Source organism: Lutra lutra, chromosome 2, assembly GCF_902655055.1.
Source record: "Lutra lutra chromosome 2, mLutLut1.2, whole genome shotgun sequence".
Classification (NCBI taxonomy): domain Eukaryota; kingdom Metazoa; phylum Chordata; class Mammalia; order Carnivora; family Mustelidae; genus Lutra; species Lutra lutra.
Window position 1 is genome coordinate 103,211,437 of NC_062279.1, and position 22,652 is coordinate 103,234,088.

At 39.9% G+C, this 22,652-nt stretch overlaps 1 protein-coding gene across 2 annotated transcripts in view; it reads right to left on the reverse strand.

Moving 5' to 3' along the window:
- Positions 1-22,652, reverse strand: part of SLC39A8 (solute carrier family 39 member 8) — an 88,141-nt gene that overhangs the window by 53,358 nt on the left and 12,131 nt on the right. For both annotated transcript variants that reach the window (XM_047718091.1, XM_047718089.1), the window contains exon 3: positions 2,687-2,849. In XM_047718091.1, coding sequence (XP_047574047.1) covers positions 2,687-2,849 — 163 coding nt within the window. The remainder of the gene's footprint in view (positions 1-2,686; positions 2,850-22,652) is intronic.

Here is a 22,652-nt window from a genome sequence, read left to right on the forward strand (position 1 = left end):
AATTGGAAGGGGAGGTGAACAATGAGAGACTATGGACTCTGAAAAACAATCTGAAGGGTTTGAAGAGGTGGGGGGGTGGGAGGTTGGGGGAACCAGGTGGTGGGTATTAGAGAGGGCACAGATTGCATGGAGCACTGGGTGTGGTGCAAAAACAATGAATACTGTTATGCTGAAAATAAATTAAAAAAAAAACCAGATCTACTACTTTAACTGTAAAAAAAAAAAAAAAAGAAAGAAAGAAAAGAAAACAGAGGTATAAAGACATAGTCATGTGCCCAACATAGCTGGGATTTGGGCCCAGGTAGGCTGGCTTCAGAACCTATGCTTTTCATATGTTATACACTATTAAATGTTGATACGTAAAACATTTTCTGAATTTACTTTTAAATATAAAATGCAAATCATATTAAACAAACTTGTAGAGATACAAACATATTCTTATTTAGTATGTAATCTAGAAAAATATTTGCTTAAACAATTAGTTGTGAAATTATTGTTAGTCATAAAATTGCTAACTATATTAATAAAGTATGTCTGGGGCCTTCTGTTCTTCGTGTTTGTAAATAAACTATAAAAGAGGATGAGGATCTTAAAGCTGAGACAGTTGGTTTTGAACCAGACTTTATCATGTACAAGTTGTATATTCTTGAGCAAACGACTTAGAACTCTCTGGACCTAAGTTTCCTTGGTTGTAAAATGGGGACAGCAGTTCCTACGCCATAGAGCTATATGACGGTAAAATGAGTTAAGATAGGTCGAGTATCTGGAACAGTATCCACCATGTATTAAGTACTACATAAGTTGGCTATTATCAATATTTTCATCATTGTTGTAAGAGAGAGATCAAAGTATTCATATATACACAAAGGAATCCAAAAGTCAGTAGACTAAGAACTTCCTTTGTTGAGGTGTCCCTTTTCTTCTCCATCATTTCTCTCTTCTATAGTCCTTTATACTCAGGTCAGATGTGCTCACTCAGACCAGTGGCTTCACAGGCCATCACTAAGGGTACTTACTGTACCCTACTAGGCCCCAGCAATCATTTCCTTCTATTCTCCCTCCTGCTTACCATGTTCCAGACGCACACACTTTCTAGCTGTTCCTTACAGACACAAAGCTCATTCCCAAGCTTATGCTGACCATTCCCTTGACCGAGAATGTTCTTTTCCCAGAGAAGATCTCACCTTGGTCCTCTCCCTCCCCTCAGTCAGGACTCTGCTTGAAAACAATCTCATCAGAAAGACCTCCTGTCAAAAATCACATTTGCCCACTATTTCCTTCTATTCCTTACCTACTTTATTTTAGCAGTTAACATCCTGAAATTATATTATTTATGGTTGTTTTATAAACACTTATTATTTCTCTTCTCCATTATATGCTAAGTCCTAAAAGGGCAGGGAATTTTTCTTGTTGACTATTGAATCCCCAAGGCCCAGAACAGTGCTTGGCATGTCATTCAATAAGCACCTACTGAATGAATAATGTACAAAAAAATGAGAACTAAATTGCCCATGTGGGTCAGGTTAACAACTTGAGGATACCAAGAAACTGCACATAGATGGCAAATAAATGATTTATTTCACTTGCAAAAGAATTCTTTTTTTTTTAAGATTTTATTTATTTATTTGACAGACAGAGAACCACAAGTAGGCAGAGAGGCAGGCAGAGAGAGAGGAAGGGAAGCAGGCTTCCTGCCGAGCACAGAGCCCGATGCAGGGCTTGATCCCAGGACCCTGGGATCATGACCTGAGCCGAAGGCAGAGGCTTTAACCCACTGAGCCACCCAGGTGCCCCTGCAAAAGAATTCTTAAAAAAAAAAAAAAAAAGGATTCTTCTACATGTTTAAGTGTGTCAACCATATAGTAAGCACACACTTGTTTTCTTATATTTTAAAATTTCTTTGCAGCAGGTTATTCTTTGAAATACATCTATGGCAATACTATAAGAGGCACTTAAAATAGTCACTGCCTTTTTCTTTCATTTACAAAAATTAAAGCAGTAATAACTCAGTACCTTAATATTTAATCTAGAACCATGCTATTCCCTATCCCTTTACTGAAAATTACAGATAAATTGACAAGCTTTTAAATAATATGATAAGCACAGGTAATGGAAATTGATCAATTATGAGCCAAATAGTTAATGTCAATTCAACATGAGCAGTATAAAGCATGTTTTATTTAAAATCAGGAATTGGGGGGCCATGTGGGTGGCTCAGTCAGTTAAGTGTCTGACTCTTGACTTTGGTTCAGGTCATGATCTCGCATTGTGAGATCAAGCCCCACATTGGCTGCGGGCTGAGCATGGAGCCTGCTTAAGATTCTCTCTCCCTCCCCTCCAGTCCCTTCCCCATCCCATACACTCTCTCTCTCTCTCTCTAAAAATAAATAAGTAAATAAATAAATAAATAGGTAAATAAATAATAGAATAAAGTCAAATATTGCATTTTACAAAATTTTTAAGCAGTACCAAGTATAATTTTGACTCCACAAATAGAAGAGCACAGTTCATGAAGTTTAAATGAGTTCTAATTATTCTTACTCTAAATACTTTCAGAATATAAGTATTTTAAGAAGGAGCTTCACATAGATTAATTAAAGGCAATAAAGCAAAGAAAGAAGTTAATTCAATTTCAGACCAGCCTATAGACTTTTTAAACAAACAGGAGAAAAAACTTACAACATACCTTCTGAAATATTTGGTTTGGTTTTGTGTTTGGGCCGATCCTCACAAGGATGAAAGTTCAATTGCTGTAAGACTGCTGGACAGATGACAGAGAAGTTAGAGCTACTTATCTGAGTAGCGTTTGAAAAGCCATGAAGGGAAAAGATCTCTTCAGCTGATAGGCACTGAAACAGGATAAACAAAGTAAACATGTATGTGTTAACATAGTAAAAGCATGCCAGCAAACATACTTTAAAGAGACAGAGAATATTTCATTTAGACCCACAGCACTAACTCTATACCCCCAAATTTTAAAAGTCCTTACTTCTATAACCTAGAAACAAGAAAAAAATACAAAAAAAAAGAAAAGAAAAAACCGATAAAACAAAAAGTCCTTCTTGATCAATAGTCTACCTATGGCTCCCAAAAAGGTAAGAACTGGGTTGGGAGTTCCCAAGCACTTACAAACATTAAAAGTTGACCAATAGCTTTCAAATCAAAAGCTTTAAGAAGATTCTATATTCTCAATCTCTCCTCTCTCTTTGTCTTTGGACTGGATCTTTTGTGTAGGCTATTGGAGTAACTCTCTGCAACATTTCTTGTAGACAAACACCTGGCTCCCTTACAGCTTCTTAAGAAATTCGTCCATGCTTCTAGACAGCAACAATAATTCCAACTTAAAATATTTGTTTTAAAGTATGTCTTCAGCACATATGGTTACTTGCTAAAATATGTATTGTTCTCAATGACAGTGGGTAGCTTTTCTCCTTATACAAGGTTTTGAAAATAGTACTAGGCTGCTTAGAAATTCATTAACTATTAATAAAATTTTTAGGAAAAAAATCTTTATGAAAATCACTTTTTAAAGGTATCATTTTATTCTTGGGCATATTTTAACTATAAACAATGTATCATCCATATACTTACATTATGAGAATATAAAAGAAATTAAATGTGTTACAGTGGTTAATAATCATTAAGAGTTACAGACTGTGAAAAATATCCATTCACTCAAATAGAAGAGTCTATCTTTAATAAGTACAATTCAGGAAAGTTCTTTGCATGCTTCAGCCAATATTTAAACCCCACTAAGATCTTACTTGGCTTTGTGCTACAGACTGGACTACATTCTCCCCCAAAATTCATATATTGAAGCCCTAACTCTTAATATAATGATACTTAAAGTTGGGGCCTTCAGGAAATAATTAGGGTTAGATGAGGTAATAAGAGTGGTGTCCTAGTCCAACTAGATTAGTGGTCTTATAAGAAAAGACACCAAAGAGCTTGCCTGCCCTTTCTCTCCACCATGGCAGACAGCTAGAAGGCAGCCATTTGCAATCCAAAGACACACCCTTTACCAGACAGACAGTGACCCTTCTGAGCCCTCGATTTGAACTTCCTGCGTCCAAAACCGTGAGAACACTAATTTCCATCGTTTAAGCTATCCAGTTGATGATATTCTGTTATGGCAGCAAGAGCTGACTGACACTCTATGCATGGCATTTGAGAACTCAAAAGTTGGTGTTAACTGTTTGACCATGAAGCTCTGCGATTCCCTTCACAACAGAAACAATGAAACTAAAAATGTAAGATGCGGGTAAAAAGAGATCACTTACTACTGATTACTAAGATGAAAAAACATCCAATACACCAAGATGTGTGAAGGTGTCGAAATAAAATTGCAAATGCCTTAAAGAAAGTTCACATTTAGACATCTCTCTTTGCCTTTTTTAATGCCTAAGTATGTGCCTAAAGCTATTTCTTGTCCAAGCCATGACAATGGGTTTGGATTTATGACAAGGATAGATGTGTGTCATCTGTAGAAGAGGAGACACCACTCTCAATGGTCTGTTAACAGTCTTCCCTTTGGCCTTGGCCAACTAGGGGGATAATAAGCTATTGGAAGGAGAAAATAGCTCAACTGGAGGAAGGAAAGTGGGAAAAATTTCTTTGTCACAATGAAGCCGCCCAGGAGCATAATGGCTAGACTCAAACATTAGAGTCCATGTGGTCAAACTGCCCACAGCATGATTCCAGGAATAAATGGGTATAGTAGCATAAACATCAAATGGTACTGTTCCCCGACAAGGAAGTCTTAACCTACTTGGACTTAAAGTTCCTCCAACTCTAAACAAGGATGAAAATGGGAAGCTGCCCATAGATAATTTCCAAAGTGTTCTCAGAATCAGCATCCTAAGACTTCCTAAAACTTGAAACTGTTTTAAGCAGTTCTTTTTAAACTCAGATGGTGACTCATTAGTGGGTCAAGAAATCCACTTACTATGTCACAGTCAGCATTTTTTAAGGAGCTAAAAATATAATAGAAACTAAGAGAGCCACCACACCTCACAAGAGTAAGTGTTACATAGTAAGACTTGCTCCAGTTAGACAGCAAGCACACAACTCCTGGATCACAATGTAAAATTCATTTTTTTACTATAATTGGCAGTGAAGAGTTTGAAAATCACTGCCCTCAAAAATGTTTTAATTTGCATCACACAACATTAAAGACACTCTCCTCCATACAGCTGAGGGGAAAAAATCGTGTAGCCAAAGGAACATACAATCAGTACTGGAAAATAGCTTATTGGAGTCTTGAAGATCTGTGCAGCATCTATGTAGAAATTTTGGCTGGACAGGTCGTCGTGGATAATAACATCTGGACACTGGCAACTGCTCCATCTCCAGAAAGAACAAGGAGGTGGAGACATGACAAAACTCTAGGCCTCGCCTAACTGAGAAAGAGACTCTTAACTATGGAGAACAAACAAACTGATGGCAACCAGAGACGAGGTGGGTGGATGGATGCGGGAAATAGGGGATGGGGATTAAGGAGTGCACTTATCGGGATGGGCACCCGGTAATTGCCCAGAAGTGCCAAATCACTAAACACACAGGTGAAACTGCTGGAATTTAAATAAAAACTAAAAATAAAAACAAAACAACAACAACAAAAAAAAAAAACCCTCTACACCTTGCCTAGAATGAGGAGAGAATATTCACAGAATCCTAGCAGTGTGGCAAAACTCAGTTAATGGCAGAACTGATTTATTTAAAGTATTTTGCTATTGGCCAGCAAGTAGGATGCCCATAGCTTTACGCAGCTGCCTAGTTAGCTTTATAATCTCAATTTCCATAATGCTTTGATTTAACAAAGTTGAGCTGGCAACAAAGAGAGCAGTTGTCTAAGAAAGGGTGGTGTTTCCCAGGGCAAGGACAAACAGGATAAGAGCCCAGTGCCGGAACACTGAGGTGACAACAAAACCGGTGGAACCGTTGAGGAAGGTCAAACATCCTGTCAAACACACCCCTTAGGCTCCAAAACAAACAAGGAATAAATTATGAAACTAGCAGGAGCCACAAGGGGAGGATGATGAGCCTGAATAGTATGTCTTCATAAAACCCCCTGAGCTTTTTTACCGTGTGCTTTACATTTATGGACTGAGCTTTTTTCTTTCCATCCATTTGTTTTTACAACACCCCTATTCTCAAGAGTACACCCTGCTGTTTGCTGTGGTCCTTTGAGCTTTGTGCTCCTAGAGGCAAACTCCAGCAAGCCAACACCCTAATATTCAGTGGGTTGACGTCTTAAAGATATTTCTCAGTGTCTGACTTAAACTCCTTGAGTCTCTTGCCACATTAAGGTGATCTTAAATCTCAAATGGGCCTTCTATAGAAGAAATGCCAAAGTAAGGAACGAGTAGAGGTAAGGGGGTGGAGATTCATATCATACACGTGATCTCAGATTATATTTGAAATCATTTGGGGCGCCTGGGTGGCTCAGTGGGTTAAGCTGCTGCCTTTGGCTCAGGTCATGGTCTCAGGGTCCTGGGATCGAGTCCAGCATCGGGCTCTCTGCTCAGCAGGGAGCCTGCTTCCCTCTCTCTCTCTCTCTCTCTCTGCCTGCCTCTCTGTCTACTTGTGGTCTCTTTCTGTCAAATAAATAAATAAAATATTAAAAAAAAAAGAAAGAAAGAAATCATTTAACCAAAGAGTTCCATGCACTTCTTCTACTTCTCCTACTCCTTTTTCCTCACTAATTCTGACTAGCCAGAAATTTTTGTTTTGTTTTGCTATTTTTGCGTCTTTCCCAGACATATCTTTGTGGAAATGCTAATACAGGGAGGGGATGGGGCAGGGTTGAATGATAAGGGCCACTTCCTCCTCCAACATTCTGTAGAGTTAAAAATCTCCTTGTGATAAATGCCAAAGAGTCAGGCAAAATTTGAAATTACCCAGCATGGGAAGCCTGGGTGGCTCAGTTGGTGAAGCAACTGCCTTAGGCTCAGGTCATGACCCCAGAGTTCTGGGTTAGAGCCTGCATTGGGTTCCCTGCTCAGCGGAGAGATTGCTTCTCCCTCTTCCACTCCCTGCTGCTCTGCCTACTTGTGCCCTCTATCTCTGTGTCAAATAAATAAATAAAATCTTAAAAAAAAAAAGGAAAGAAAGAAAAGAAATTACTCAGTGTGGATAATGATAAAGGCGCTGAACTTGACTAAATTTGGTCAGGTTCCTCTAAGCCCATGAAGCCTTAGTCTTGCATCCATCCTTATAGGGCCTGCACTGTCCGGTTTTAGCAAGAATCCTGCTAAGTTATTTTACAGAGAATCCTCCATCTTTCATATCTGATCACCCTGGCCTGCCTTCAGCAAGAATCCTATTAAGTTTGCTCAACCCAAATCCCTCCCACCCACCCATGATGTTTCCCCATAGTAATTTTCCATTCACGGACCCCCACCTGCTCCATGGCTATAAATCCCCACTTGTCCATGATGTATTTGGAACTGAGCCCAGTCCTACACTGAGGTCCCTTCTCCTCTACTGCAGCAGTTCTTGAATAAAATCTGTCTTTATCACTTCAACTACTGTTGTGCTATGCTACAAGTATCATAAGCATGTAATTGTACTATGCATTGCATAAATGCTTTCCTTCATTCAACAAATATTTCTGGAATCATAAAAGTCTGGGTATAATATTAATGGGAGGAGGGGAAGGTGGGGGAAGCTGAAGGATGACAACTAAGAAAGAAATCACACAAAGGTAAATAAGTCCTAAGATTCTCCATCGAGAAACCAAACAGTTGTGGCAGAAATAAATCTCACACCCATATCCATAAAACCCAGAGAAAAAGTGTTAAATTCATGAAAGATAATGATAAAAAACTAGGAAAGTTTCTATAAAAGAGAAATGATATGCAGAGGAAATTGTCAAAAACAAGTTTGAGGTTAGACCTCCCAGAAGGTAGACAGAGGATATTGCCACGGGGGTGACTTGGGGACCTCAGAAAAGAAACACATTTGGGAGGTTGATGGCCACTTTGGTTTTAGACATTTTTTTTTTTATAAACATATATTTTTATCCCCAGGGGTACAGGTCTGCGAATCGCCAGGTTTACACACTTCACAGCACTCACCATAGCACATACCCTCCCCAATATCCATAACCCCACCCCGCCTCTCCCAGGTTTTAGACATTTTAAGTAATAATGCCTGTGGGATACCAGATGAAAATGGTGAGGGAGTTTTTTCTGGGAAAAGTAGAGACCAGAGATAAGGATGTGGCTGTCTTCTGTGAGGAGATAAGAGATGAGTGGGAGGGGAGGAGATCATCAGGAGACCGAGCACAGAAAGCAGAGAAAAGCTTTAGGAACATATAACTTCATTTGGGCAAAAGCAGCAAAAAGGGCCAGAGAACAAGAAAGAGCAATATAAGCACCAAATAGAAGAAGTCATCTAGGCCAGTAAAATGTAGTGAATGCCTGTTGGTTTTGCCTGCTTGAGATCCTCATCATCCAGTAACAGACCACCTTCATGCCACAGGAGCTTCCTTCCACGTGATGTACTTGGGGCTGACCAAGGAACATGTCCGTTGTCTGGTAGAGCTACTGAAAAAAATCTTTTTGGACTAGGATTGCTATGCGTCTGGGATTTCCTCAGGCCATTTTTCTAGCATGTGAGAGAAGGTGAACAAATGCACAGAGACAGGTTTCCAACACCATTGTTAATCCCCTAGATATACCTGTGCCTGAAGCTAGACTCTTCACCAACCTGAGACAATGAATGGCCTTTGTGACTTAAGCTAATTCATATGAAGAAGTTTTTTAACCTACAAATGGAAGAGTCCTGATTGATACATAAAGTAATCATTCAAAAGACATTTTCAAAGCTAGGAAATGAATGCTACATCCAGAACCTACAGGGAAAACAAAAAGATAAGCTTTTCCACTCTTTAAATCTTCTCCAGTCTTCTTATTCTCAACACATAGACCATTTTCTCTAGTCAAATGGAACAGATTAAATAATACAGAACACTCTGACCACCTGATCCCACACCCATCGTGCCAAAGCCTTCACACCACACCAGAAGTGAAATATCATCCCATTCAAAAGTCACCCCAAAGATGGTTTCAGATTCTGTTTTTCCATGAATTGTGCTTCTGCGGAAGCTGAGCAATTCACGAACCCAATAAGGACACTGCTAGGTATGGTTGTGCTCTCTCTCACAAGGGTCAATGTAGGAAAAGAGAGTACCTTGTAATGCACTTAGACTCAGGGACACTCAAAATTAGAATGAAACACCTAGTTCAGTCTTTTATTTAGGACGTCAAGTAACTGAGCCACACAAAATTTAAATTTCATTACCAGGCCCCCGAGAAGCCAGGAGTAAAATTGGAATTAAGAATCCAAATCTGGGGGCGCCTGGGTGGCTCAGTGGGTTAAGCCGCTGCCTTCAGCTCAGGTCATGATCTCAGGGTCCTGGGATCGAGTCCCGCATCAGGTTCTCTGCTCGACGGAGATCCTGCTTCCCTCTCTCTCTCTGCCTGCCTCTCCATCTACTTGTGATCTCTCTCTGTCAAATAAATAAATAAAATCTTAAAAAAAAAAAAGAATCCTAATCTGGGTGTACCTGGGTGGCTCAGTGGGTTAAAGCCTCTGCATTCGGCTCAGGTCATGATCTCAGGGTCCTGGGATCGAGCCCCACATCCAGATCTCTGCTAAGCAGGGAGCCTGCTTCCTCCCACTCTCTCTGCCTGCCTCTTTGCCAACTTGTGATCTCTCTCTCTGTCAAATAAATAAATAAAATATTTTTTTTAAAGAATCCAAATCCGAAAGAGCCCTGTCTAACCCTTCTCTTTTAGTGACTCTTCTACCTTGCCTTGCTCTGCACACCTGTTGTTGTTGTTGTTTTTTTAAGATTTTATTTATTTATTTGACAGAGAGAAATCACAAGTAGGCAGAGAGGCAGCAGAGAGAGAGGAGGAAGCAGGCTCCCTGCTGAGCAGAAAGCCCGATGTGGGGCTCGAACCCAGGACCTGGGATCATGACCTGAGCCGAAGGCAGCGGCTTAACCCACTGAGCCACCCAGGCGCCCCACACCTGTTGTTTTATAGCAAGAACTCTAGCTACCTTCTGGAACTTGCCGTGTATGGAGCCAAGATGAAAGCCAAACAACTCATCCTTCCCCAGACCCCAAGTGAATGACTCATCTGCTGTTCTTTGAACGGGTAAGAGTTTGAATAAGAATCCAACGAAAATCTTCATCTGCGCTACTCTCATCAAAACCAGTCCTGCTCCTCCCTCACTGCCATTCCCGTATTCATTCACCAAGCACACATCGATGACCTCTTCTCTGGGCCAGGTGTTCTGAAAGGTGCTGAGAATAAGACATGGCTCCATCTTCAGTAAGCTCACCATTCAGAAGACAAAACAACTACATACAAATTTATAGCTATAGAACAACATAAGAAGGAGAATAGTAAAGATATGTGCAAGCTATTCTGAGGGAAGAGGTCTGGGAAGGCTTCTGGAAGAATGAGATACATGTGCTGAGTCCAAAATATTCGTTCAGTGCTTCTGCTGGCTAGAGAGATAAGACAGGAACCACAAAAACTTACATTAGGCAGAAATCAGTAATGCAAGTAAGTATGTGATCAGTTGACAAATGAATTTTGTAGACAATAGTTATTATAGGAGTACTGAGAAGCACAGAAAAGCTATATTCCTCTAATCCCCACATCAATTACGAAAGTAGATTTAAGGAGAAATATGGGATGAAGAAATCAATATCTTAGAAAAGTAAGTTGTCCAAGATGAAATAACTTATAACTGTTAACAAAAGAATTCAGACCAATGTCTTTTTTGTGTGTTTTCTGACTTCTAAGCCCATACTCTTGCTGCTATACCCTTACGTTTTGTTGATTGAACATGGATAAGAACACAGATAATAAAAGGACCACTTAGACCAGGGTGAGGAGTATATTTGTTGCCCCTAAAGTGACTTGAGTGATAGAGTTAAATTACTCTTACATCATATTTAGTATTATACCGAAAGACAGAGCTTGAAAACACTCAAACATTAGCCAGGTTTTCTCACCGTGCTGAGAATTAAGAAGGATATGCATGATGGTTTTGATTCTTTGCCCTTCAAAGACCCCTCCTACCCATCACCCAAACAGGAACGCTGGGCACAATGACCACACCAGCACAGCAGACAGCCCGGAATCTGGCACAGTCCTCTCTGGCACCGATGCCTGGCCACTGACACCGCCATGAAGTTCTCCTGCAACAGGATGGTCAAATCTAGAGTACCTCTACGTGTGCCATTTTGAAGGCTTCACTTCCCCGTCACTGTTTTAGAGGTCAGTGTTTTTGTAGCTCAGGCGGAGAAGTCAACAGGTTAATTTATCCACCCGAGCTACCATCATATAACCACACTGGACTATGACACCAGTATGACTGACATAGGTTGTCAGAACATATGAAGAGGAGGAAAAGGTGAAGATCCAAAATAAGTATGTAATGGGAAAGAACCCTCTAGAATCCTAGAGATCATATTTACCCCAGTATTCACAAACCCTAATACTAATAATATAATATTGTGTGCCTGGCACGCAGTAGGGCTCAGTAAATACTTGTTGAATGAATGAATGCCTAAATGCATGAATGAACTCCTCACTCATCTTTATGGTATTTTTAAAAGCCAATTGCAAAAACATTTCAAGTTCACAGTAGTAACCTAAATAAAATTACAGGAAAGTAAGCAAGTGCAGAAAGTGACATATACATAAGAGTGTTTCATATATGGCAACTAGCCAAGGTTCCCAGAAGAACAACTCAAATACTTAAATGTTTAAAGAGGAATTTGAGTTTAACAATGGGGGGAGGTACATTTCTGACCCTGAAGCAAGTGAACAGTCCCATGCACCTATCCTTTCTGGGGTGACTGCACAAGGTCACAAGCAATGGCAGCACAGAACCACACTGGCACCAGGAGTGTTTGAAGTAACAGTGACTGAGAACACCACTTCCAGATTTGTTACTGATGCAATAATGGAACGACCAAACCTTAGTCACAAGGAACGTGAGTACATGCCACTTCTGAACCTCCATGATATTGCTCAACGCAAAAATGCACTGAGTCACACTTACCAACATTCTCTTGAACTTTTCCCTCTTACTTTCCTTACCAAAGTTTTCTCAATTTTACCAAGATAAGACAGACTTCTCGAAGGTTTGAGCAAAAAACATTCCAGATAAGTGATCTCTAGTTTTAAGAAATGTCTAATCAAGTGATTCCCGACTCTCTTTTCCTGATTCTTTTTTTTTTTTTTTTTCATTTTTCCCTCAAGTTTTTCGTATGCTTCTTACTTATGCCACTAGAGTGCTCAGGAAGTCCCACCCGGAATACACACAGACACACAAAGATGCAAGCACACACATGCACATACGTGCACATGTTCACATTCACTTTCCAAACTATTCCTTAAGAGGAGACAAAAAGGGCCTTTCCTATATATGCTATTTGAAGAAAGACACTTTGTTTTATGAAACACCATTCAGGGAAATAAGAGTATCATGAAACAATACGCATAGAGTGACATCATTGCTATGAATAAGGTTAGAGAAAACCTGGAGATGTATGCTTCAAAATCTTAACAGTGTTTACCTTGGGGTCACGAAATTATGGGTGATTTTTATTTTTTCTTTTCTGTTTCTCGATATTTGCCAAAGTTTTAGACAATATATGTATATTTCTATCTCAATTAGAAAAATAAAGTTAAATCATGGGAAGTTTCTTAAAATCTCTTCTTCTAGGTTCCTCCAAACACAATTAAGACAAGTTGGAATTTTTTCTTCTTTTTCTACTAAAGCAAAAGGAATTTTAGAATCTGTGATACACTTTTTAAAAGAGGTTTACAAAGTTTTCTGATTTTACCATAGCTATTGACATATTTCTCAATCCTGTCACATCCACATTCAGTTTCTTAAGGCCCTCTCACCCCTAAGAGCATGGCATGGTATCAAAGCACAGACACTCAGTCTGGACTCTTAACTTTCTGACCCTGACCTGTCTCCAGATGACAGAAGCTACCCCAGTTTCCATCACCTGTAGGATGACTTCTTGTATTTGCTGCCAGGCTCAAAAGGTCTTTGAGCCTTCCTGCTCACCAAGGGCCTCCACTCAGTCCCTCCAGGATTGAGGTGTAGAAGGTATAACTGTTCTCCAGGCAGGGCTAGGGCAAATGCCACCAGGGGTGAGCTCATCCTTCAAAGTCATCTCACCACTGCATACAAGGAATGACCTTATCCATCACAGCCCCAATTTTATGACAGTCCTTTAACACAGTGGTTCTCAAAGTATGCTCCAGGGAGCCCTAGGGGTTACCAAAACCCTTCCAGAGAACATATAAGGTTAACCTACTTTTATAATATTACTAAAACTGCATTTTCCTTTTTCACTTTCATTCTTTTATGAGTGAACAATGGACATTCCAGAGGCTGTGTGATATACGTCACAACAGATTGAATGCTGCAGCATATATGAGGACACAGCTGTCTTCTACTAAGCCCTGATTTAAAGAGATTTGCAAAAATGTAAAACAACACCATTCCTCTCATTAATTTTTTATCTTGATAAAAACAGTTGTGTTTTCATCAAAAATGTTAACATGGTATGGACTTATTAATGTTATTTTTAATATGTTAAATATTTAAAATTTTCCTCAACATTAAATTTTATAATGGTAAATATCAATAGATATCAACCACATTTACTAAAGGTCTTTGATGTTCTCAATAATTATTAAGAGTACAAAGGGGCACAAACTTTTGTCTGCACGTAAGAATGACACAGAGGTTCCTATATACCACTTAACTGACAAGTTGGGAGCTTCTGGTAGATCTCACGTAATGTATCTTTCACCCTGTTCATCCTATATTCCCATAAGATGGTTTCTGCAGATGTTTATTGTCACTCTTCTACTCAAACTGGCTCCCCACACAAAAACAAGAAACTTCTCTTCTGCCAAGAGTCTAAAATCCCAACACTGAAGAACTTCAATTATCTATCTCCAATCTTCCTTTGTCCCTCTACCAACCTGAAAAGCATATCTGAACTCTCTATTCTAATAAAAAGTTTTAGTAAGTCTTATAATATACTTTCACTGTGACCTTGTAGGCCCTGCACCCCCCACTTAGAACACTGATGTTATCTCCTCTTGAAGAACCCAACTTCTATCTGTGCTAACATTTGGCCCTCACCTCCTCTGCCTAATAGGGCTATGCTCACCAGACTACTACGCCCATGGTGTTTTGGGAATTCACTGTGTACCTCCTTGTATTATCATCTGTTCATGAAATGAGTATCTCTTTAATAAGATCACATGAAGATCTAGAAAGGATGGATGTGTTCCTTTTCTATCTTTCTCAACCCCTACTGAGGCTTGGGACATGTAAGATGCTCAACTTATCATAATCATTAATTTGCCAGATTAAGGAAAGGAAGGGTGGATGAAAAAGAAATTAGAAACTGGCACACAGTACCTGAATATAATTCTGAGAAAGACAACCGGATAACCTGAGAGTCATTGACCAGTCATTTACCTCTGAAAAGCCAAATTTTCAAGACACAAGTTTCTCTACTCATGCCAGGAAACTTTCCCAGAACGAGCCTGGTGTTGCCTTGATACTACAGGTAAGCTATACTGTCACCAACATTTCCAACTTGCCCTAGAAATTGTAACTATAAGCTATGGAGAAAATCCATGGCTAAATGAGAAAAAAAAAAACTGACAAAATTCACAAATTAGAAGAGATAAAAACTATTATATCCTTCTACTTCGATAATACACAGGTTTTAGTTTAACATACTATTTCCTTTATACTATTTTAAAAATTTTCAACAAATGAAGGAATTGCTGGTTTACCTTGAATTAAGTGAGACATCTAGGTTGATTTAAAGTTATGTCGGTGAGTCAGTATAAAATTTAGTGATAAAAGGTGGAAGTTTTCATTCATTCAACAAATATTTCCTGAACACCTACTAAATGCCAGATACTATACTAGTTACAGAAATACAAAAAGTGATTGAAATGCACCCAGCCCCTAAGCGACTAAGATGTTTGAGACTGTCGCAGGGTTTGGATAGAAATATAGGTAACTACAGGTTGGGCTGGTAAGGGCTAGGGTAGGATCCCTTAATGTGAAAAAAGGTTAATTAAGCCACCCTAAATGTATGGGATTGTCAGAGGCCTCCAGGAGAAAACAATATCTAAGCTGAGATGGAAAGGGGCAAGGAGAAATAGGGTTGGAGAAACAGGGGGGTAGGAATATTACTGCAGTGCCTTAAATATCAGGAAAGGTGCTCATATTTGATTCTAAGAGTAAGGAGAAGCGATTTGAGGATGGTGTGATTATCAGATGTGCATATGAGATATTAAGTCTGGCAGCAATGCGGAGCACAGGGAGGGCATGGGGCAAGACTGACAGCAGCAGCAGACCTGTGGCAGGCATTTACTGAGCACCTACTGCATGCCACACTCATGACGGAGTGACGAGATGCAGTAACTCACCTAATCTCCACAACAGTCCCGTCAAGTAGGTAAAATTACCCCATGAGACAAGAGAGAACCCTGGAGTTTAGACAGACTGAGACAGAAATATGTGGACGTTACAGTGACAGGACTTAGGTGCAATTACGATAAGGGGGGGAGGGGTGTCAAGAATGACATCCAGTTTTCAGTTTCATCAACCAAGCAAGCACAGGGTGATGAGGATCCCTGAGACTGGCAAAACAGGATTACCTGGAGGTTGTGAAGGAGAAAGGTTAGAGTTGATGAGCTTGGTCTGGAACAAGTTTAGACCTGCTGAGTTGGGGAGGAGAGGGAGTTGCACATCAGTGGGCAATGGGGGTGGCCAGGCTAAATCTCCAGAGAGAAATCTGAACCCTCTCCTTAGAGAGCATCTACACACAAATGACTACTGCAGCCAGAGGGACAGACAGGAGGCTGTGCAGAGACAGTGTGCAAAATCAAAGGGAACAGGACTTGAGACAGTACCCTGAGGAACATCAGTAGTTAAAGGCCGAGCAAAGGACACTGAAACTGAAAAGAAGCAGAGAGATAAGAAAATCAAGGCACACTTAGTTTCCAGCAAGGAAAAGGTGTGTGTTTCCAGTAGGATGTGCACCACGCCACCAACACTAATAGAGAGAGGTAAGGCCTGAGAAGCGCCCATTGTATTTAGCAATAAGAAGGTTCTGGGTAATGTCCTCCAGGATTAATTTCATGAAAGCTCCGGGGACAGAGCCCGACCACAATGTGCTGTGGAGGGACAGAAAGGTGCGGAAATGGAATGGAACTTCAAGTATTTCCACTGCCCAGTTATGTACAGAAAACGAGGCACAAGGACCATGATACATTCAGGGGGATTCACAACACAGGGGCCCCACGAACACAGCATCTGCCCCAAACCATGAGAAGAAATGGGCATTCAAACTTGGAATATCTGTTTTCCCAGTCCAGTCTGGACCCTTGGTGACTTCTGCCATATGACTTACTTGTGTCTCAGTTTCTGGGGAAACAGATTGGTCTTCATTCTCTCACAGTACTGTTTTGAGTATCAAATGCTGATAATCAGGAAATAAAACTGTAAGGTTGAAAAATGGCTGTGAAGGAACTAACATCAGGTTTTAGAGCTAACCCTGACTACTGCAGAGACAACTTCAGCAGGGGGAACAAAAATGGTAACTTTTTTCTTGTTTTACTGAGACAAGGGTCGTATCAGCAGAGAACACATTCCTACTTCAAACAATTATGCAGGTCCCCGTGGCTTCAAGAAGCTCTCTCCCATCAGTTCTATCCTGACATCCAGGCAAATGGATGACAGGAGGCGACACGTGGGTTTTTGGAAAATCAACCGGCCCCTTCTGGGGATGATACCCCTCAGCCCGAGGAACGAAAGTGGAAAGAGCATAGGTTCTCAAGTCCAGTCACCCTGCAATGGAATGCTCACTCTGCCACCCTGGAGCGATGACTCCGAGTGAGGTTTGTTTTGTTTTTTTTTTTTTTAATTTTTTTATTTTTTCAGCATAACAGTATTCATTATTTTTGCACCACACCCAGTGCTCCATGCAATCCGTGCCCTCTACAATACCCACCACCTGGTGCCCCCAACCCCCCCACCCCCCCCTTCAAAATTCTCAGATCGTTTTTCAGAGTCCATAGTCTCTCATGGTTCACCTCCCCTTCCAATTTCCCTCAACTCCCTTCTCCTCTCCATCTCCCCTTGTCCTCCATGCTATTTGTTATGCTCCACAAATAAGTGAAACCATATGATAATTGACTCTCTCTGCTTGACTTATTTCACTCAGCATAATCTCTTCCAGTCCCGTCCATGTTGCTACAAAACTTGGGTATTCATCCTTTCTTTTTTCTTTTTTTTTTTTTTTACAGCTTTATAAACATATATTTTTATCCCCAGGGGTACAGGTCTGCGAATCGCCAGGTTTACACACTTCACAGCACTCACCATAGCACATACCATCCCCAATATCCATAACCCCACCCCCCTCTCCAAACCCCCTCCCCCCATCAACCCTCAGTTTGTTTTGTGAGATTAAGAGTCACTTATGGTTTGTCTCCCTCCCAATCCCATCTTGTTTCATTTACTCTTCTCCTACCCCCTCAACCCCCCATGTTGCATCTCCTCTCCCACATATCAGGGAGATCATATGATAGTTGTCTTTCTCCAATTGACTTATTTCGCTAAGCATGATACCCTCTAGTTCCATCCACATCGTCGCAAATGGCAAGATTTCATTTCTTTTGATGGCTGCATAGTATTCCATTGTGTATATATACCACATTTTCTTTATCCATTCGTCTGTAGATGGACATCTAGGTTCTTTCCATAGTTTGGCTATTGTAGACATTGCTGCTATAAACATTCGGGTGCACGTGCCCCTTCGGATCACTACGTTTGTATCTTTAGGGTAAATACCCAGCAGTGCAATTGCAGGGTCATAGGGTAGTTCTATTTTCAACATTTTGAGGAACCTCCATGCTGTTTTCCAGAATGGTTGCACCAGCTTGCATTCCCACCAACAGTGTAGGAGGGTTCCCCTTTCTCCGCATCCTCGCCAGCATCTGTCATTTCCTGACTTGTTAATTTTAGCCATTCTGACTGGCGTGAGGTGATATCTCATGGTAGTTTTGATTTGTATTTCCCTGATGCCAAGTGATATGGAGCACTTTTTCATGTGTCTGTTGGCCATCTGGATGTCTTCTTTGCAGAAATGTCTGTTCATGTCCTCTGCCCATTTCTTGATTGGATTATATGTTCTTTGGGTGTTGAGTTTGCTAAGTTCTTTATAGATTTTGGACACTAGCCCTTTATCTGATATGTCATTTGCAAATATCTTCTCCCATTCTGTCAGTTGTCTTTTGGTTTTGTTCACTGTTTCCTTTGCTGTGCAAAAGCTTTTGATCTTGATAAAATCCCAAAAGTTCATTTTTGCCCTTGCTTCCCTTGCCTTTGGTGATGTTCCTAGGAAGATGTTGCTGCGGCTGAGGTCGAAGAGGTTGCTGCCTGTGTTCTCCTCGAGGATTTTGATGGATTCCTTTCTCACATTGAGATCCTTCATCCTTTTTGAGTCTATTTTCATGTGTGGTGTAAGGAAATGATCCAATTTCATTTTTCTGCATGTGGCTGTCCAATTTTCCCAACACCATTTATTGAAGAGGCTGTCTTTTTTCCATTGGACATTCTTTCCTGCTTTGTCGAAGATGAGTTGACCATAGAGTTGAGGGTCCATTTCTGGGCTCTCTATTCTGTTCCATTGATCTATGTGTCTGTTTTTGTGCCAGTACCATGCTGTCTTGATGATGACAGCTTTGTAATAGAGCTTGAAGCCCGGAATTGTGATGCCACCAACTTTGGCTTTCTTTTTCAATATTCCTTTGGCTATTCGAGGTCTTTTCTGGTTCCATATAAATTTTAGGATTATTTGTTCCATTTCTTTGAAAAAAATGGATGGTACTTTGATAGGAATTGCATTAAATGTGTAGATTGCTTTAGGTAGCATAGACATTTTCACAATATTTATTCTTCCAATCCAAGAGCATGGAACATTTTTCCATTTCTTTGTGTCTTCCTCAATTTCTTTCATGAGTACTTTATAGTTTTCTGAGTATAGATTCTTAGTCTCTTTGGTTAGGTTTATTCCTAGGTATCTTATAGTTTTGGGTGCAATTGTAAATGGGATGGACTCCTTAATTTCTCTTTCTTCTGTCTTGTTGTTGGTGTAGAGAAGTGCAACTGATTTCTGTGCATTGATTTTATATCCTGACACGTTACTGAATTCCTGTACAAGTTCTAGCAGTTTTGGAGTGGAGTCTTTTGGGTTTTCCACATAGAGTATCATATCATCTGCGAAGAGTGATAGTTTGACTTCTTCTTTGCCGATTTGGATGCCTTTAATTTCCTTTTGTTGTCTGATTGCTGAGGCTAGGACTTCTACTACTATGTTGAATAGCAGTGGTGATAACGGACATCCCTGCCGTGTTCCTGACCTTAGCGGAAAAGCTTTCAGTTTTTCTCCATTGAGAATGATATTTGCGGTGGGTTTTTCATAGATGGCTTTGATAATATTGAGGTATGTGCCGTCTATCCCTACACTTTGAAGAGTTTTGATCAGGAAGGGATGCTGTACTTTGTCAAATGCTTTTTCAGCATCTATGGAGAGTATCATATGGTTCTTGTTCTTTCTTTTATTAATGTGTTGTATCACATTGATTGATTTGCGGATGTTGAACCAACCTTGCAGCCCTGGAATAAATCCAACTTGGTCGTGGTGAATAATCCTTTTAACGTACTGTTGAATCCTATTGGCTAGTATTTTGGCGAGAATTTTTGCATCTGTGTTCATCAAGGATATTGGTCTGTAGTTCTCTTTTTTGTTGGGATCCTTGTCTGGTTTTGGGATCAAGGTGATGCTGGCCTCATAAAATGAGTTTGGAAGTTTTCCTTCTATTGCTATTTTTTGGAACAGTTTCAGGAGAATAGGAATTAGTTCTTCTTTAAATGTTTGGTAGAATTCCCCCGGGAAGCCGTCTGGCCCTGGGCTTTTGTTTGTTTGGAGATTTTTGATGACTGTTTCAATCTCCTTACTGGTTATGGGTCTGTTCAGGCTTTCTATTTCTTCCTGGTTCAGTTGGGGTAGTTTATATGTCTCTAGGAATGCATCCATTTCTTCCAGATTGTCAAATTTGTTGGCGTAGAGTTGCTCATAGTATGTTCTTATAATTGTCTGTATTTCTTTGGTGTTCGTTGTGATCTCTCCTCTTTCATTCATGAATTTATTTATTTGGGTCCTTTCTCTTTTCTTTTTGATAAGTCTGGCCAGGGGTTTATCAATCTTATTAATTCTTTCAAAGAACCAGCTCCTAGTTTCGTTGATTTGTTCTATTGTTTTTTTGGTTTCTATTTCATTGATTTCTGCTCTAATCTTGATTTCTCTTCTCCTGCTGGGTTTAGGGTTTCTTTCTTGTTCTTTCTCCAGCTCCTTTAGGTGTAGGGTTAGGTTGTGTACCTGAGACCTTTCTTGTTTCTTGAGAAAGGCTTGTACCGCTATATATTTTCCTCTCAGGACTGCCTTTGTTGTGTCCCACAGATTCTGAACCGTTGTGTTTTCATTATCATTTGTTTCCATAAATTTTTTCAATTCTTCTTTGATTTCCTGGTTGACCCATTCATTCTTTAGAAGGATGCTGTTTAGTTTCCATGTATTTGGGTTCTTTCCAAATTTCCTCTTGTGATTGAGTTCTAGCTTTAGAGCATTGTGGTCTGAAAATATGCAGAGAATGATCCCAATCTTTTGATACTGGTTGAGACCTGATTTAGGACCAAGAATGTGATCTATTCTGGAGAATGTTCCATGTGCACTAGAGAAGAATGTGTATTCTGTTGCTTTGGGATGAAATGTTCTGAATATATCTGTGATGTCCATCTGGTCCAGTGTGTCATTTAAGGCCTTGATTTCCTTGTTGATCTTTTGCTTGGATGATCTGTCTATTTCAGTGAGGGGAGTGTTAAAATCCCCTACTATTATTGTATTCTTGTCGATGTGTTTCTTTGATTTTGTTATTAATTGGTTTATATAGTTGGCTGCTCCCACGTTAGGGGCATAGATATTTAAAATTGTTAGATCTTCTTGTTGGACAGTTCCTTTGAGTATGATATAGTGTCCTTCCTCATCTCTTATTATAGTCTTTGGCTTAAAATCTAATTGATCTGATATAAGGATTGCCACTCCTGCTTTCTTCTGATGTCCATGAGCATGGTAAATTCTTTTCCACCCCCTCACTTTAAACCTGGAGGTGTCTTCGGATTTAAGATGAGTTTCTTGTAGGCAACATATAGATGTGTTTTGTTTTTTTATCCATTCTGATACCCTGTGTCTTTTGATTGGGGCATTTAGCCCATTAACACTCAGGGTAAGTATTGAGAGATATGAATTTAGTGCCATTGTATTGCCTGTAAGGTGACTGTTATTGTATATTGTCTCTGTTTCTTTCTGATCTACTACTTTTAGGGTCTCTCTTTGCTTAGAGGACCCCTTTTAATATTTCCTGTAGAGCTGGTTTGGTATTTGCAAATTCTTTCCGTTTTTCTTTGTCCTGGAAGCTTTTAATCTCTCCTTCTATTTACAATGATAGCCTAGCTGGATATAGTATTCTTGGCTGCATGTTTTTCTCATTTAGTACTCTGAATATATCATGCCAGCTCTTTCTGGCCTGCCAGGTCTCTGTAGATAAGTCTGCTGCCAATCTAATATTTTTACCATTGTACGTTACAGACTTCTTTTCCCGGGCTGCTTTCAGGATCTTTTCTTTGTCACTAAGACTTGTAAATTTTACTATTAGGTGACGGGGTGTGGACCTATTCTTATTGATTTTGAGGGGGGTTCTCTGAACCTCTTGAATTTTGATGCTTGTTCCCTTTGCCATATTGGGGAAATTCTCTCCAATAATTCTCTCCAATATACCTTCTGCTCCCCTCTCTGTTTCCTCTTCTTCTGGAATCCCAATTATTCTAATGTTGTTTCGTCTTATGGTGTCACTTATCTCTCGAATTCTCCCCTCGTGGTCCAGTTGCTGTTTGTCCCTCTTCTGCTCAGCTTCTTTATTCTCTGTCATTTGGTCTTCTATATCGCTAATTCTTTCTTCTGCCTCATTTATCCTAGCAGTGAGAACCTCCATTTTTTATTGCACCTCATTAATAGCTTTTTTGATTTCAACTTGCTTAGATTTTAGTTCTTTTATTTCTCCAGAAAGGGCTTTTATATCTCCCGAGAGGGTTGCTTTAATATCTTCCATGCCTTTTTCAAGCCCGGCTAGAACCTTGAGAATCGTCATTCTGAACTCTATATCTGACATATTACCAATGTCTGTATTGATTAGGTCCCTAGCCTTTGGTACTGCCTCTTGTTCTTTTTTTTGTTGTGAATTTTTCTGCCTTGTCATTTTGTCCAGATAAGAGTTTATGAAGGAGCAAGTAAAATACTAAAAGGGTGGCAACAACCCCAGGAAAATATGCTTTAGCCAAATCAGAAGAGATCCCAAATTGTGAGGGGGGAGAAAGGGGATAAAAAGGGGTTCAAAAAGAAAAAAAAAAAAGGAACTATTAAAAAAAAGAAAGCCGATAAAGAA